This window comes from Sorex araneus, chromosome X (assembly GCF_027595985.1).
Source record: "Sorex araneus isolate mSorAra2 chromosome X, mSorAra2.pri, whole genome shotgun sequence".
Classification (NCBI taxonomy): Eukaryota; Metazoa; Chordata; class Mammalia; order Eulipotyphla; family Soricidae; genus Sorex; species Sorex araneus.
In genome coordinates this window covers 93,184,726-93,202,803 of record NC_073313.1, presented here as the reverse complement: position 1 = coordinate 93,202,803, position 18,078 = coordinate 93,184,726, and the positions used below count along the sequence as shown (strand labels likewise).

Genomic DNA, 18,078 nt, shown 5'->3' with positions numbered 1-18,078 from the left:
TTTTCTTTCTCCATTATATAAAATATGTCCCATGAGTGCACAGAAAACATCACAAGGAAAATTTATTTCCTTTTCTTTGTATATTTTTGAGTGGGCCAACTGTCTCCTACTTTTATTACTGGTATTAGAAAGGGAAGAACAAAGAATATACTTTAGTGTTTTAAATAAGGTCATTTTTTATCCAGAATGCTGGGGTTGGATTGAGAGTGCAGTGGGTAGAGCACTTTACTTGAATGCAGTGGACCTGGATTTGATACCTGGCATCTCTTACTGTCTTCTGAGCCTGCCAGAAGTGATCCTTGAGCAGAGAGCTAAGAGTAATGCCCAAGTGCTGCTAGGTGTGGCCTTTCCAAAGCAAAACAAATGCAACGGATAATTTGACCAACAATATAATTGTAGAAATAAGAAATAAACCAAAACCTTTAGGTAAACAATACAGACATCATTCATCGATGGTGTAAATACTAGAAAGTCTTTTATTTATGTCTTAGTTGTTTTGTTCTAGATCATCTATGCATACACTAGGAACTGAGACAGTAATGAATCTTAAGTACAATAATAAGGAGCAAGTAGAGTATCTTTGCAAGATGAGGTATTTAAAAGGAATTATATAACATATAAAGTTGATAAAATTGTGCAGATACTGTAGAAAACAGGTAGATTCTGATCAAGTCAAACAATTACCATTGATTCAATAACTCTGCTGCTAGGAATAGTACCAAAATAACTGAAAATTTTAATTGCTAACAAGTGCTAGTATACATGCAGAGCAGCACTACTCATAATATACAAAATACAAAAGCAACCAAAAATGTACACAGAACAATGAATGGACAAACAAAATATGGTATATCTAATAACATCATACTTTCAAGGATGGCTGTTTTACAAAAGAAGAAGAAACATTGATGAAGAGGATGTGGACATCTTACATACTGTTGATGGTAATGTAAATTGGAAGAGCCATTATGAAAAACAGTGTAAAAATTTTGCAAAAGGTTACAAATAGAAACTTTGTATGATCCAGTTTCCAGTTATTCCACTTCTTGTAATTTTAACAAAATATGAAAACTACTAATTTGAAGAAATATATATTAATATACCTATATGTATATATATAACCCTGTTTATTGGAGAATTGTTTACAATAGAAAAGAACTGGAAACAACTTAAATTTCCATCTTCTGATGAATGGATAATATCACTGTCATCCCGTTGGTCATCGATTTATTCGAGTGGGCACCAGTAACGTGTCTCATTGAGAGACTTATTGTTACAGATAATATAGATGTAAACTATATATAAAAATATTTATGCACTAATTAACCATAACAGAAGCTGAATTCTACTATTTAAAATAACATGGATAGATAAAAAATGTTCTATGATTAGTAAAATGAGCCAGAAAGAGAATAAAACATATGATTTTACTAACATGTGCTATATAGAGAAAACAAGAATGCAAACATATCTACTAACTTAAAAAATAATCCTCTTTAGGCAAAAAAGTACAATCGAAACAACATCTGCACATGTATGTTCATCGCAGCACTGTTTACAATAGCCAGAATCTGGAAAAAACCCGAATGCCCCAGAACGGATGACTGGTTGAGGAAACTTTGGTACATCTATACAATGGAATACTATGCAGCTGTTAGAAAAAAGGAGGTCAAGAATTTTGTAGTCAAGTGGATGGGCATGAAAAGTTTCATGCTGAGTGAAATGAGTCAGAAAGAGAGAGACAGACATAGAAAGATTGCACTCATCTATGGTATATAGAATAACAGAGTGGGAGACTAACACCCAAGAACTGTAGAAATAAGTACCAGGAGGTTGACTCCATGGCTTCGAGGCTGGCCTCACGTTCCGGGGAAAGGTCAACTCAGAGAAGCGATCACCAACTACATTGTAGTCGAAGGCCATGTGGGGGAAGGGAGTTGCGGGCTGAATGAGGGCTAGAGACTGAGCACAGCGGCCACTCAACACCTTTATTGCAAACCACAACAGCTAATTAGAGAGAGAAAACAGAAGGGAATGCCTTGCCACAGTGGCAGGGTGGGGTGGGGGGGAGATGGGATTGGGGAGGGTGGGAGGGACACTGGGTTTACGGGTGGTGGAGAATGGGCACTGGTGAAGGGATGGGTTCCCGAACTTTGTATGAGGGAAGTATAAGCACAAAAGTGTATAAATCTGTAACTGTACCCTCACGGTGATTCTCTAATTAAAAATAAATAAATTTAAAAAAGGTTCCCACGCGGCCGCCGGGACTTGGGACCCTTGCCGCCGCCACTTCCCGCGCCCCACCGCCCCGGCTTTCCCGTCCGCCCAGCTCCCTCCAACCCGGCCTTTTCCCAGGTAATCAGGAGACTCCCAGCCACGCCTCCCGAGTGCGCCCCTGGTTCCCACGCGGCCACCGGGACTTGGGACCCTTGCCGCCGCCACTTCCCGCGCCCCACCGCCCCGGCTTTCCCGTCCGCCCAGCTCCCTCCAACCCGGCCTTTTCCCAGGTAATCAGGAGACTCCCAGCCACGCCTCCCGAGTGCGCCCCTGGTTCCCACGCGGCCGCCGGGACTTGGGACCCTTGCCGCCGCCACTTCCCGCGCCCCACCGGCCCGACTTTCCTGGGACCATTGTCCCAGGAGCCCCTGCTAGGAAGAAACGGGGGCGTGGCCTGAAAGGGGCGTGGTCTAAAAAGGGGCGTGGCCTCCTGCCAGAGCGGCGGCCCCTAACGCGGCCGCAGTTATTATCTCCTACCTTAGCACATTAGGTATGGTCTTCTTGCTTTGAAAATCGGTTTAACACATCTCATACACTTATGCGACCTAGCCTATTAGCTCTAAGTTTAGAAAAATTATCAGTGAATAAGAGAAGCTTAGCAAAGCTTTTGTAAAGACAACTTAGCTTTAAGTCTTCATTAAGGCCCCAACATCAATCACAAAGAAAAGGCTGAGTGTAAGGAAGACTTCTAGAATAGGAATAAAGCTGCCATCAGAAATAGCACAAACAGAGCCCCTCCTTCTCTCAGCAAGAGGTAGGAGGAATAAACACCTACAAAGTTCCAATCCTATACTTCCATAACAATATGAAGAAGCAGCGAAAATCCCCTCCAGGAAGAGAGGGAGAAGAAAAGATACTAGAAACCTCAAAAGAGGCTCCCAACATCTACGACCTCTCAGATAAACAATTCAGAGAGGAAATATGGAGGAGAGTCGACCTACTCCAAGCAAATATGGAACAGACATCCAATAAATTAAGGGAGGAGATGAATCAAGCGCTGGAACGGTCTACCAAGAAAATACAGGAAGAAATGAGAGCAGAAATGAGAGCAGAAATTTCAAACCTTCGAACGGAAGTCTCACAAATAAAGGAATCGGTAGATGAAATAAAAATCTCACTAGAAGCCCTCAACAGTAGAATGACTACAGCCGAAGACAGAATCAGTGATCTGGAAGATGAGCTGCAGAAAGCTTATAGACAACAACAAATCATGGCCAAAGACCTCAAAATGGCTATCGAGCGAATCAGAGCCCTGGGGGATGACTTCAAGAGGAACAACATAAGAATCATTGGAGTACCAGAACCGCAGGGAAGCAACCCCAATGAAAAAAACACAGTCAAAGATATCATTGCTAAGAAATTCCCAGAGCTGGAGAAGGCAGGCATCCAGATACAAGGAGTCCGAAGAGTACCAGCAAAAAGAGACCCGAATAAAAAGACCCCAAGGCATATCATAGTCAGAATGGCGGATACCATGGATAGAGACACAATTCTGCAAGCAGCAAGGTCAAAGAAGGAAATAACATACAAAGGAGCACCCCTCAGATTTACGGCCGATCTGTCAGAAGAAACCCTCCGAGCCCGAAGACAATGGTGGGACATAGTGAAAAAACTCAACGAAATGAATGCCTCACCAAGAATACTTTATCCGGCTAAACTCTCACTCAAACTCGAAGGAACCATACACTACTTCTCGGATAAACAACAGCTCAGGTCCTTCATAGACTCAAAACCAATCTTGAAAGAAGGTCTAAAGGGGCTACTGTAAGACAAGGAGGAGCCCCATAAGAATAACAAATCCCACAGAAAGATGACACAAAACCACATCACAATAATCTCTCTCAATGTCAATGGCCTAAATGCACCTATCAAGAGACACAGAGTGGCTAAATGGATCCGGAAATTAAACCCAACATTCTGTTGCCTGCAAGAAACACACCTGAACAAACAGAGTAAACATAGACTCAAAGTCAAAGGATGGAAAACAATCCTCCAAGCAAACAACCCCCTTAAAAAAGCTGGAGTGGCCATCCTGGTATCCGACAACATAGATTTTAGGATGAAAAAGATCAAAAGGGACAGCAAAGGTCATTTTCTGTTTATCAAGGGATATGTACAACAGGAAGAAATCACACTCTTAAACGTATATGCTCCTAACGAACGACCGGCTGAATATTTAAAACAACTCCTAACAGACTTCAAAGAGGACATCACTAACAGCACAATTGTAGTCGGAGACTTCAATACGGCCTTATCGCCTCTAGATAGATCCACAAGAACAAAACTCAACAAGGAAACACTGACTCTGAATGAAGAAATTGAAGAGAGAGGCCTAATAGACCTATACAGGGCCTTACACCCCAAAAAGAAAGAATACACATTCTTTTCCAGTGCACACGGAACATTTTCTAAAATAGACCATGTACTGGGCCCCAGAACATACCTCAATAGAATCGGAAAAATAGAAATTGTATCAACCATCTTTTCAGACCACGATGCGCTGAAGATAGAAGCTAACCACTCACAAACACGGAAAATCAAATCAAACACCTGGAAACTAAACAATTCAATGTTGGCCAATGAGTGGGTCAGGAAGGAAATCCAGGAAGAAATCAAAAGATACTTAGAAACTAACGAGAATGAAGACACGAGCTACCAAAACCTATGGGACGCAGCTAAAGCCGTGTTAAGGGGAAAATTTATAGCTCTCCAAGCATTCCTCAGGAAGGAAGAAAGGACCCACATAGATAGCTTGACTTCACGACTCAAGACCTTAGAAAAGGACCAGAAAAAGGACTCCAAACCAGACCGAAGGAAAGAAATAATAAAAATTAGAGCAGAAATTAATGACATCGAAACCAAAAAAACAATCCGAAAGATCAATGAAACAAAGAGTTGGTTCTTTGAGAAAATAAATAAGATTGATAAACCGCTAGCAAGACTCACAAAGAAAGAAAGAGAGAAAACTCTAATAAATCGAATCAGAAATGAAAAGGGGGACATCATAACAGAAACCAGTGAGATTCAAAAGATCATTAGAGACTACTTTGAAGGTCTTTACGCCATAAAAAAGGAGAACCTAAAAGAAATGGATGGATTCCTTGATTCCTACAATCTCCCAACACTGAAGAAAGAAGACCTGGAATACCTGAATAGACCCATCAATGTTAAGGAAATTGAAACGGTAATCAAAAACCTCCCCAAAAACAAAAGCCCAGGCCCAGATGGTTTCACTGGCGAATTCTTCCAAACATTTAAAGAAGACCTATTGCCTGTTTTCCTCAAACTTTTCCAGGAAATTGAAAAAACAGGAACTCTCCCAAACAGTTTCTATGAAGCACATATCTCCCTAATACCAAAAGCAAACAAAGACACCACTAAGAAAGAAAATTACAGACCAATTTCCCTGATGAACACCGATGCGAAGATCCTCAACAAAATACTAGCAAATAGGGTCCAACAACTCATCAAAAAGATCATACATCACGACCAAGTGGGATTCATCCCAGGGATGCAAGGATGGTTTAACATTCGGAAATCAATCAACATAATCCAGCATATCAACAAAAGTAAAGACAAAAACCATATGATCATATCAATAGATGCAGAGAAAGCATTTGACAAGATCCAACATCCTTTCATGATGAAAACCCTCGCCAAAATGGGGTTTGGAGGAACTTTCCTCAAGATAGTCGAAGCCATCTATCACAAGCCTACGGCAAGCATAATCCTCAACGGGGAAAAACTAAGGGCCTTTCCTCTGAGATCGGGCACAAGACAAGGATGCCCACTCTCACCACTCCTCTTCAATATAGTACTGGAAGTACTTGCGATAGCTATTAGACAAGAAAAAGAGATTAAGGGCATCCAGATAGGAAGGGAAGAAATCAAACTCTCACTATTTGCAGCCGACATGATACTATATCTAGAGAAGCCTAAAACCTCTACTAAGAAACTCTTAGAAACAATAGATTTATACAGTAAAGTTGCAGGCTACAAAATCAATACCCAAAAATCCATGGCCTTCATATATGCAAACAATGAGGCAGAGGAAAGGGACATGAAAAAAGCAATCCCATTCACAATCGTGCCCCAGAAAATCAAGTACCTCGGAATCAGCTTAACCAAGGAAGTAAAAGATCTTTACAAAGAAAACTACAAAACGCTACTCCATGAAATCAAAGAGGACATGAGGAAATGGAAACATATACCCTGCTCGTGGATAGGGAGAATCAATGTTGTCAAAATGGCAATACTCCCTAAAGCATTATACAGATTCAATGCGATCCCTATAAGTATACCCATGACATTCTTCAAAGAAATGGATCAAGCAATCCTAAAATTCATATGGAATAACAAACGTCCAAGGATAGCTAAAACAATTCTTGGGAAAAAGATGATGGGAGGCATCACCCTCCCCAACCTCAATCTTTACTACAAAGCAGTAACAATTAAAACAGCATGGTACTGGAACAAAGGCAGAGCCGTAGACCAATGGAACAGGGTGGAATATCCCTACACACAACCCCAAATGTATGATCATCTAATCTTTGATAAGGGAGCAAGAGATGTGAAGTGGAGCAAGGAAAGCCTCTTTAACAAATGGTGCTGGCACAACTGGACAACCACATGCAAAAAAATGGGTTTAGACCTTGACCTGACACCATGCACAAAAGTCAGATCAAAATGGATTAAAGACCTCAACATTAGACCACAAACCATAAGGTACATTGAAGACAAGGTCGGCGAAACCCTCCACGATATTGAAGATAAAGGTATCTTCAAACGTGACACGGAACTAAGCAATCTAGTAAAAACAGAGATAAACAAATGGGACTACATTAAACTAAAAAGCTTTTGCACCGCAAGAGATACAGTGACCAGAATCCAAAGACTATCCACAGAATGGGAAAGGATATTTACACAATACCCATCAGATAAGGGGTTGATATCAATGGTATATAAAGCACTGGTTGAACTCTACAAGAAGAAAACATCCAACCCCATCAAAAAATGGGGCGAAGAAATGAACAGAAACTTTACCAAGGAAGAAATACGAATGGCCAAAAGGCACATGAAAAAATGCTCTGCATCACTAATCATCAGAGAGATGCAGATCAAAACAACCATGAGATACCACCTCACACCACAGAGACTGGCACACATCCAAAAGAACAAAAGCAACCGCTGTTGGAGAGGATGTGGGGAGAAAGGGACCCTTCTACACTGCTGGTGGGAATGCCGGCTAGTTCAGCCCTTTTGGAAAACAGTATGGACGACTCTCAGAAAACTAGAGGTTGAGCTCCCATTTGACCCAGCAATACCACTGCTGGGAATATATCCCAGAGAGGCAAAAAAGTACAATCGAAACAACATCTGCACATGTATGTTCATCGCAGCACTGTTTACAATAGCCAGAATCTGGAAAAAACCCGAATGCCCCAAAACGGATGACTGGTTGAGGAAACTTTGGTACATCTATACAATGGAATACTATGCAGCTGTTAGAAAAAAGGAAGTCAAGAATTTTGTAGTTAAGTGGATGGGCATGAAAAGTTTCATGCTGAGTGAAATGAGTCAGAAAGAGAGAGACAGACATAGAAAGACTGCACTCATCTATGGTATATAGAATATCAGAGTGGGAGACTAATACCCAAGAACCGTAGAAATAAGTACCAGGAGGTTGACCCCATGGCTTCTCGGCTGGCCTCACGTTCCGGGGAAAGGGCAACTCAGAGAAGCGATCACTAACTACATTGTAGTTGAAGGCCATGTGGGGGAAAGGAGTTGCGGGCTGAATGAGGGCTAGAGACTGAGCACAGCGGCCACTCAACACCTTTATTGCAAACCACAACAGCTAATTAGAGAGAGAGAACAGAAGGGAATGCCCTGCCACAGTGGCAGGGTGGGGTGGGGGGGAGATGGGAGTGGGGAGGGTGGGAGGGACGCCAGGTTTACGGGTGGTGGAGAATGGGCACTGGTGAAGGGACGGGTTCCCGAACTTTGTATGAGGGAAGTATAAGCACAAAAGTGTATAAATCTGTAACTGTACCCTCACGGTGATTCTCTAATTAAAAATAAATAAATTATAAAAAAAAAAAGAAAAAAAAAATAAAAGAAAAAGAAGAAAAATCTTAAGAACCCATAAAAAAAAATAAATAAATTTAAAAAAAATCAAGAGGGTTATGATAAAAGGAGTTCAGTGTGCCTTAGGGGTTCTATCTGACATTTTACTTGCCCCTGTCATTGCGTTCATTGATCTTCAATCTCAGTTTAAGATGCATCCTTTAAAAGTGTACTGACATTCAATAGAATATACGGGACCTCGTGTTATCTGTTTCTCTTCTATTGTCATAATTTCAGATATAATTAATATGCCGTGAAGATCACTACTGTTATCATAGCATTCTATGTTGGATAGCCATTGTCATATTAATGTCTGAGAGATTTGTTATTGCAATGTCCTCTTGAATTCTCTCATATTCAGTGTTTTTAATATGAGTTTTTTTCCTTTACAATCTTTGCTTAATGCACATTAGAGAATAAATCTAATGTGATTTATACAAAAAAAATAATCCTCTTTATAAGACCAATTTGTGGTTATATACTAACTTAAAAATTAGCTTTTTTAAAGGCCAGAGAATTAGTACAGAGGATGGATGCTTGTCTTACATGCAGCCAACCCAATTTCGATCTTTTATATCCCATAGGGTCCCCTGAGCCCATGAAGAGTGATCCATGAGTGCAGAGCCAGTAGTAAGCTCTGAGCATCTCCACTTGTGGTCCCAAACTGAACAACAACAACAACAACGAAACAAACACCCAACCTCCCAAATAATCTTTTTAGATTACAAGACCAATTCATGATATATACTAACTTAAAATAATCTTTTTAATCTACAGACCATTTTATGGTTATCAGAAGAGGAGGAGCAAGGATGTAGATAAATTGGGGAAAAGAGGACAATTGCATGTTAAAGGATAGAACTGGGCTTTTGGTGATGAACTTAAACATGTCTTTCAACATGATGTATACGTTATGTTACTTATTATGTTACATGTACAGAAATACTTGTTGCGATGTTATGGCACCTCAGTAAAATATATTTTACTCTAAATAAATGTATATATAGCTTGAATATACTTTAGCCTCAAAAATGGACTACTATTCAGTCAAGAAAAGGGGGTTAGTACTGATATAACATGAATGACAGGAAAAATTATGCTAAGTGATTTTTTCCATTTGTAAGCAACATTTATTTCTAGTTTTATGCAACTACTGTTTTCATTTTACATTCAAAAATTACAATTTTTTCCAGTAAGGAATGCTTTTTGTTTTTTATTATAATACATGTTAAAACTTTGGATAAATATCTCTGAAATCCTCACTTTCTCTGTGGGAACTCCTTATGCTCCCATGAAATCAAGAAAAGTTTCTAAAGATTTCTTTATATGCTAATTGATTATCCAGGATATATAACCACATAATTGATAATTTTATTGTTTTAAATGTCTAGAATTGTAAATTTATAGATTGAAAATATTAGTGGTTTCCAAATTCTGGAGAGGCTGAAGAGTACATAGTAACTTCTATGTATTTGGTGTTACTTCTGTAGCACTGTAGCACTGTCATTCTGTTGTTCATCCATTTGCTGGAGCAGGCACCAGTAACGTCTCCATTGTGAGACTTGTTGTTACTATTTTTGGCACATGGAATACACCACGGGGAGCTTGCCAGGCTCTGTCGTGTGGGTGTGATACTCTTAGTAGCTTGCCGGGCTCTCTGAGAGGGACAGAGGAATTGAACCCAGGTAGGCCACGTGCAAGGCAAATGCCCTACCTGCTATGCTATCGCTCCATGGGGTGAAAAAGATGTTCTGAATTTACATAGTGGTGATGATTGTACAAAATTATGAAGATAGCAAATCCCATAGAATTTTACACCTTAAGTGGCTAAAAATTATGTTATATGGATTATATCTCAATTAAACTGCTGTTTTTAAAGTGATGCTCTATTGTATTTATGTAAACTCTAGGAAGGAATCACACACACATATTTGTTCTGATTAATTATTTAGAAGACTACTAGGTAAACTGACAAATTAAAATAAAAAAAATCCAATAACCAGCAAGGGTCCAGAGAGAGTCAAAAGAAATTTGAGAACAAAGCCTTATGCTTTGTTAAAGGGATTTTGTACTATTCTATTGAAGCATCTAATGTAGAATAATAATCTAGAGTAGATAAAATGACACTTGAAGCCTGGATTATTCAGGGTGCCAGCAGGGATGAGATATAAACTCAACACTGTTAATTGAAGAGTAGGCATTTTTTACAGGTGGTGGCATGTGTTGGGACTTACCTCATGGCTTGCTGCTATCTTTATGGTCAGAGATCACTCCGGTGTGCTCAGAGCCATTTGTGATGCCAGGGATCAAACAAGGGTCAACCTCATGCAAGGCAAGCACTTTGACTACTGTATTGTTTCCTCCGTTTCTAAAGAACTATCTTCAAATACATGAGTAAAATTAAAGTGATCAATAAAGGATACTGATCTATGAAAGAACTATCAACACTGAAAGCCTCTGAATTTGTAAGGGCAATAAAGCAAACCAGAAAGAGCCTGAGCATTTGGTTAAGTGGCTGCTGTATATAAGCTGCCATCTTCTAATGTAGTCAGTGATGGAACTACAATGAAGAAGAAAAGGGAAAAATACTCTGAACTCTTTTTTCAACCATGCAATCTCTGGATGCTGCCACCCTTTGACTAAATCAAAGGGAAGCTAGAGAACAAAAGAGTACAGGCAGTGTTGTCCCTGAAAGTCAACTTCTGAAAAAGTCAACTTCTCAAATCACATACAGGTAGAGAAGATTATCTGTGTGTATTTGGGGAAAAGGCTAGAAGGAGCTATGGGGTTCAGAAATGGGAAATGGAGTGCAAACTAACACAGATTGCAGATTAAACACACAGCTACCTTCTTAGAGAAGATAAGGCCACACACATATATCGCGGAAGGTGAATAAATTTCATGCTTTATACCATGATATACCAATATCGTAATGACAGCGAAGTTAAAAAGCAAAACCAATATTTGCTGCGTGCTTATCATGTTTAAAGCACTTTACATCACTGAATCTCTTTTAATCTTAATATCATGCTGAAACTACAAATAACACACTCCTTATGATGCCCATTGAAGACACTGTGGCATTTGGACATTAAGTAATTTATCTGTAGCTGGCAAGTAGTAAAATGATGATTTGAACAAGAAAGGGACTGACTGTAGAGTCTTCTATACTCTCTGGAATAAAGATTTAGCAGGACTATAGAGTGTGCATAATAACCTTAATGGTAGTGAGCCTAATGGTAGAGTTTTGCTTTGCACTGTTTCTCTGTACTTTGCACTGACTGGATTGCACAACCTGATCTTTTAAGAGGAAGTGTAAAGGAAGATGAGAGCAAGTCTCCATACCATGCAGTTTGACAAGCTAAGAGAAAAGAAGGGTAGTTAGCTTGGAAGAAGTGATGAGCTCATCAATATTGTTATTATTGTGGGAAGCAGAGTACACTTAATTGCAGAGTGGACAATTAGAGCTGTTGCTCTCTAAACAGAGCAGATGATAGTGATCTTCTAGAATTACAGTGAAACTCGAAGAAGACTATGTCTAAGGTGAGGCCTGTTTATAAGTTGTTGACATTTGGGGTTATTTTTGCTTTCTCATGTGTCCTGACAGTAACTCATCCCCATCCCCAACTGGGAAAAGTGAACCAGTCTACATTTCTTGCATTCTAATAAATTACAATGAAGATGCATTAATTATTCAAATATATGAAAGTTTCTTGGGAAAAATTAACTATTGTTCTGCCCTCTCCCTACATATTTTATTCTGGAAAGAGGAAATCGACACACTAAAGTCTGCAAACTATAGGTCTGCTATGCGCCATAATAGACACTTCTATGGGAGGATAAAAAAGACAAATCTTTTCTGGAGAACTTTAAAAATAGTTTTCTCAACTGTTCGAGGGTAGTTTCTATGAGGGACTGCCTGAAGGTAAGAGAATTCATGTTTCTGGATTCTGGTTTTATAGACCTATGCCACATCCCTTAATTTTTCTTTTTTTTACTTTCGGCATTTATAAAATCTTGTACAAAGTTAGAAGTATAAATTCATTGGAATTTGTTTGTCTATCTCTATCTGTCTCACTCTCTAGGTATAAGTACTAGATCGCTTACTATCATTTTTAATATAGACTATTTCATTGGTGTTAAGGTATATCTCTTTTATGAAACCTTGGTAGTGGTAGGTGACAGTGGGTCATATCATTCTTTCTTTTCTTTAAAAATTTATTCTTACTAGGAAAAGTAAATGTTGGCAAATCTCTCTCAGTCTCTCAGTTTTTAAAATGCTATTTCATCTCAGAGAATTAAATATCTGAAAACTATAAGTTCAAAGGACTTCATAATGCCCCTGTTATCTATAATATTTTAGTTTTGAAAATCTTGAAAAAAGAGAAAATCAAAAGGAATAGGCAGGCAAGATGACTTTTTATTACACCTACTGAAGTAATAAGTTAATGGAGTCTAACCATCTTAGACATAAAAGATAATAAGTGGAGATGCCTACAAGTTAAAATTTTCTAATTTCTAAATGAAAATGACAGCCTAAATGTCAAATACAAAAACATGGCCTAAAGAAAACCTCACCAAAGGTCACAGTAGGAAGGCAATATTCTGCTTGGAAGACAGTTACATGTCAGATCAGGTGTAATTCCACTTGTATGCAGTCATCATGAAAGAGGAACTAAAATCATTTTTTCAGAGCAAAAATCTGTCAAAGGAAACTATATTCAAGTTCAAGAGAACTGCTTAAATTAAAGTATGTCTCAAATCCCTTAAACAAAAGAAAATCTATAATTCCAGATACAAATGAATATGGTACTGCTTTGTAAATGTAGTACTTTGATAGAATTATTTCAACATACCTAAAGCCTCTGCCAGGCCCCAGACCTTCTGTCCATAGACGTCAGTCTTGTTCCAAGCAAATGTATAGACAAGATTAATTGCAGCAGGAAACCACTTCTGTGTTAGTCGCCCTTCCACAGCTACTGTGAGGTGTACTTTGATTATCCCCACGGGAATGGTTGAATGTGTCAGAAGAATCCGTAGCAGGGTTTTATATCCAGGGGTGCGGCTACTCAGGTAACTCAGTCTCACAAAGCTGGAAGGAATTGGGATCTCCTCCTGTACAACCTGAAAGGAAAACCAACATATTGGCTCCTGTAGATAATTTCATTAAGTCATATCCTCTGAGCACTGTTAATTGCTGGTGGAGATTTTCAATGGGGAAAAAAGAACAATTTAATTTTAGATGTCTATTTGCCCCTTCTTGATATTATTTCTTAAGTTCAGTGGCAATATGACTCATGAGCCCATTTTGGTAGTTTCTATATTTAATTTTCATTAAAAGTTTTCTATAATGTGGTGAGAAATGTACAATACATATTTCAAAGGCTTAACATTTAAATGAAAATATTGAAAATGCAAAAAAGAAAAAAATCACAGGAATCTTAAAATATCAATGTTATACGAGTATGGTGCCACCAGTAGTTTAACCTGTACATGCGGGGAGAGTGTATCAGCAGCGTGATGGTGCCTTCAGGCTTCCTGATACCCCAAAATTGCCACTGTGCCTTTGGCTGGACCCCAACAACTTGGCAACTTGGGACAAAGTTTATCAAGAAATTAAATCGCCAACAGTTAGGCATGTGAGAGCCACACCCACAAACCACCTCCAGCTCAGTTATACAATCTCATTTATTGACCTTATTTCAGAGACACAAAGATAAATCTCGAAAGAGATCAAAAGCCACATTTAATCTTGGACCCGTGCATGGCTGAACAGACTGGGGTAAATCAAAGGGGTATGGGTTGGCCTGGTGGCCCACCAAAACAGAGCCCCTGTTGTTACTATTTTTGGCATATTGAATACGCCACGGGGAGCTTGCCAGGCTCTGCCGTGTGAGCGGGATACTCTCGGGAGCTTGCAGGACTCTCAAGAGGGACGGAGGAATCGAACCCAGGTTGGCAAATGTCTTACTCGCTGTGCTATAGCTCCAGCCCCACCAACATATAATCTGCTGAAAATTCTGGTATGCGGGTTTTGTGACTGAAATCTCCAGGCTTTCTCGGGGTTAGGATGGGCTGCCTCCCCCCACTTTCCTGTAGTTCCAGAAGCCTTAGTAGTCACATCCGCACCCCCAAGTGGCCACCCAATTGAAAAGCTACTCCAGCCTTACCATCTGGATAAAAATACTGAATGTCCTGAACACCATGACCTCTTGGCACCTGTATTGCAAACCATAATGCACAAAAAGGAAAAGGAGAGAGAGAGAGCAAGAAGGAAAGTGTCTCCCATAGAGGGAGGCTGTGTTGGGGGTGGGGGGTTGGGAGATGGTGGTGGGATGTGGGGAACATTAGTGGTGGGAAATGTGCACTGCTGGAGGGATGGATGCTGGATCATTGTATGACTGAAACCCAATTATTGACAGCTTTGTAATAGTTTATCTCATGGATATGCAATTAAAAACATTTTTAAAAAAGCAATGCCCAATTCAATAAGCTTAATCAATGGCCGAATAAATAGTAGAAGTCCTACATTAAAAATATAACAAGGTTAAAAAACAAGTCTAGCTCCATGTATAAAGTTTGAATACTCAGAAACAAAGAAGCTTCAAACAGTATCCTTATACTTGAAAACCACCTTTATTCAACACAGCTGAACAAGAGGACCTGAATGACTTTAAGAACAATGATATCATGATATCATAAGAAACTAGACCAAGAACACTAGATTTCTTTTTTTCAATTTTATTGCATCACCGTAAGATAGTTACAAGCTTTCATGTTTGGGTTACAATCACAGAATGAATGATCAAACACCCATCCCTCCACACAGTGCACATTCCCCACCACCAATATCTCCAGTATGCCCCCCCCTTCCCACCCTCCCCCTGCCTCCATGGCAGACAATATTCCCCATACTCTCTCTCTTCTTTTGGGCATTATGGCTTGCAACACAGACACTGAGAGGTCATCATGTTTGGTCCATTATCTACTTTCGGCACACATCTCTCATCCTGACTGATTCCTCCAGCCATCATTTTCTTAGTGATCCCTTCTTTATTCCATCTGCCTTCTCCCCTCTGCTCATGAAGCAGGCTTCCAACTATGGGGCAATCCTCCTGGCCTTTGTATCAACTGTCTTTGGGTATCACCTCATGTTATGAAAACTAGATTTCTTAATGAGCTTTAATTTCAAAACCACAAGCATTCCCATTTTATTGTTAAAACTGCTATCACTATTGAGATAGTTTTGCTCTTTAGAGAATGGTGTCAAGCTTTGGGTTTAATTCTTATGACAGCTAATCCACCTTACATTTGTCTAATACCACAGAAAATATCCTAAAGTCTTCGCCAATTGTTGCAAATATGTGTAAGAGATAATACATTTGAAGTTATTTCCTGCCAAACGGAAGGCAGCACATTAGAAGATTGACAGGATTATTAGTAAAATAAATTTGTAGATGCTTTATTGTTAGACACATATGATATTATGATTTTATACAAAGACTAATGTACCTACCTGAAGCTCAGGGATAATAGTGCCCCTCTCTGGACAGGATCCACCAAATGATGTGAGTGGTGAAGGAAGTACAATAGGGTTTGGACTGATAAAGTTGGAAATATCACAGGATGGTGGGTCTGATACAACTCTCTGCATGGTAACTTTGTCCACCACAATAAACTGATTCCAGGGCAACCAGAGTGTTCTCTTCTCAGGTAAGAAAGGTGATCTTTCAAAGATTAAGACAACAGAGATACCACCAGTGGCCACAAGGTCAAAGCTAAGGGGAAAAAAAGTAAAGTCAGTTTAAATAATGAGCAACTGAAATAAAATTAAAAGTAAAATAATAGGTATTTTTAGTGCTTTTTCTTACTAATGGAACTCAACTATGCTAGTGTATATTTGCCATTTAATAGGTTCTCTTTAGTTAAATATGCATTCCATGGATGACTATTTTAATCTAATCCATTGACTTCTTAGAAAAAATGTTCCATTACTAGTTTATATTCACTATAATTTGAAAGTCAGTTTTAACTCCTCAAACAAAATAAGTCACAAGTATTATTGCAATGCCAATTTTGACATCACTTCTCTCCCTTGTCCTAGAGATAACAAAATATTTAATATTCAGCAGCATTTTAGTATAATGAATTATTCATTCTACAAAAAGTCCTATAATAGAGCTTTGAAAGAGTTGATTATTTCTTGTTTAAAGTTACAAACATAATGTCAAAAATCTGATGGTGTCTTTGAGATGTTATTTGGAGAACCAGCAGAGAAAAATTGGTGACTGAAATTTGATCAAAAGATACAATTCTTGTGGCCACAGCAATAGTATAGTTGGCCTTTAACACAGCCAAACTATATTTGATCCCTGGCACCCCATAGGGTCCCAGTTCCACAAAGATCAAAGAAATGATTGTTGAACAGAAAGGAGTGAGCCATGAATAATGCCAGGTGTTCTCTTCTGCCAATAGATATCATGCTTTAACATGTATTATCTGGCTACACACTTTTACTTCTGATTCTATTTAAACTCTCGATCCAGGATTTCTGATTCTGTCAGGAATGCCTCTTGGATTTTTTGCTAAGAAAGCCTATAATGGACTCTGTTGATTCATTCTTTTGATGACTCTTTCTCATCTCTGTGAATGCAATACTACCTCTTCTGTAAGGCAACTGTCTATCACTTGATATGATCTAAGAAATCATTTTAAAAATATAAAACATTATATACAAGTAATGTGGTAAATTATTGTCATTATATCTTAAAAATGTATGATAAAGGACAATTTGATGCTCATTTATTCAAAGTGACTTAAATTTATAGGAGAAAAATGTAAGTGATTTCTTGCATTAGAAGTCTTTCCATAAAACACATTTCAATAGTAAAACACCCTGATAGAGAATCAGACTTAATTATGGACATCTCATCACTTCTTTCATATGACATTTATTATAGCATTATCAATACTATCTTGTTGCAGAAATCTTCTAGATAAAGATAAATGGTCAGCAACAAAGAATAGCTAATACTGTAATTTTGTGCTGCATTTTCAATGAAATAGTTGTAATAGTAAGGCAGGATTTTAAGAACCACATTAGCTATAGAAAATAATTTAGACTTTGAAAAATAAAACCCAAGCCGCTTATGGTTTAAGACAGAGATGGTAATTTCATGATAAAAGAAAAGTGTAGGACAATATAGTAGGGGGAAGAATCCCACATTTCTTGTCAATAGACTTTTCCTCTAGCTGAAACACTCTACATTAATTAAACTCTATTTTCTTGGACAAGTGTACTTGCTTCATCCAAATCACACCCCTTGACTTTTTAAAATAGAAGTGCTTGTTTATTTGAAAACAAAAGGAAGCACAAACATAAAAAGATCTATCTCCAAATAGCATATATACCTGTGAATTAGTCTCTATTTCTAAAACAACTAAGACAGGATAATCTTCCTGTGTAGTAGCTAGACTAATCCTGCATATGATTAAATAAGATTCAAATATAAAGGTCAAAGATACATTAATAATAAAGATATTGGTAACTTCCCAGAAAATAAGGCACTTGCCCAGATTTGGTACCTGGCACCACATCTAGCCCTTTTAGCCCCATCAAAAGTGATCCCCTAACAGAGAGCCAGAAGTAAGTTCTGAGCACTGTTCAGTGTGGTT

At 38.7% G+C, this 18,078-nt stretch overlaps 1 protein-coding gene across 1 annotated transcript in view; it reads right to left on the bottom strand.

Annotated features, from left to right (window-relative positions):
• The window catches only part of TENM1 (teneurin transmembrane protein 1), a 1,051,200-nt gene that overhangs the window by 174,933 nt on the left and 858,189 nt on the right, over window positions 1-18,078 (bottom strand). The window contains exons 19-20 of the mRNA XM_004606346.2: window positions 15,920-16,181; window positions 13,260-13,527 (exon numbers count right to left, since the gene is read on the bottom strand). Coding sequence (XP_004606403.2) covers window positions 13,260-13,527; window positions 15,920-16,181 — 530 coding nt within the window. The remainder of the gene's footprint in view (window positions 1-13,259; window positions 13,528-15,919; window positions 16,182-18,078) is intronic.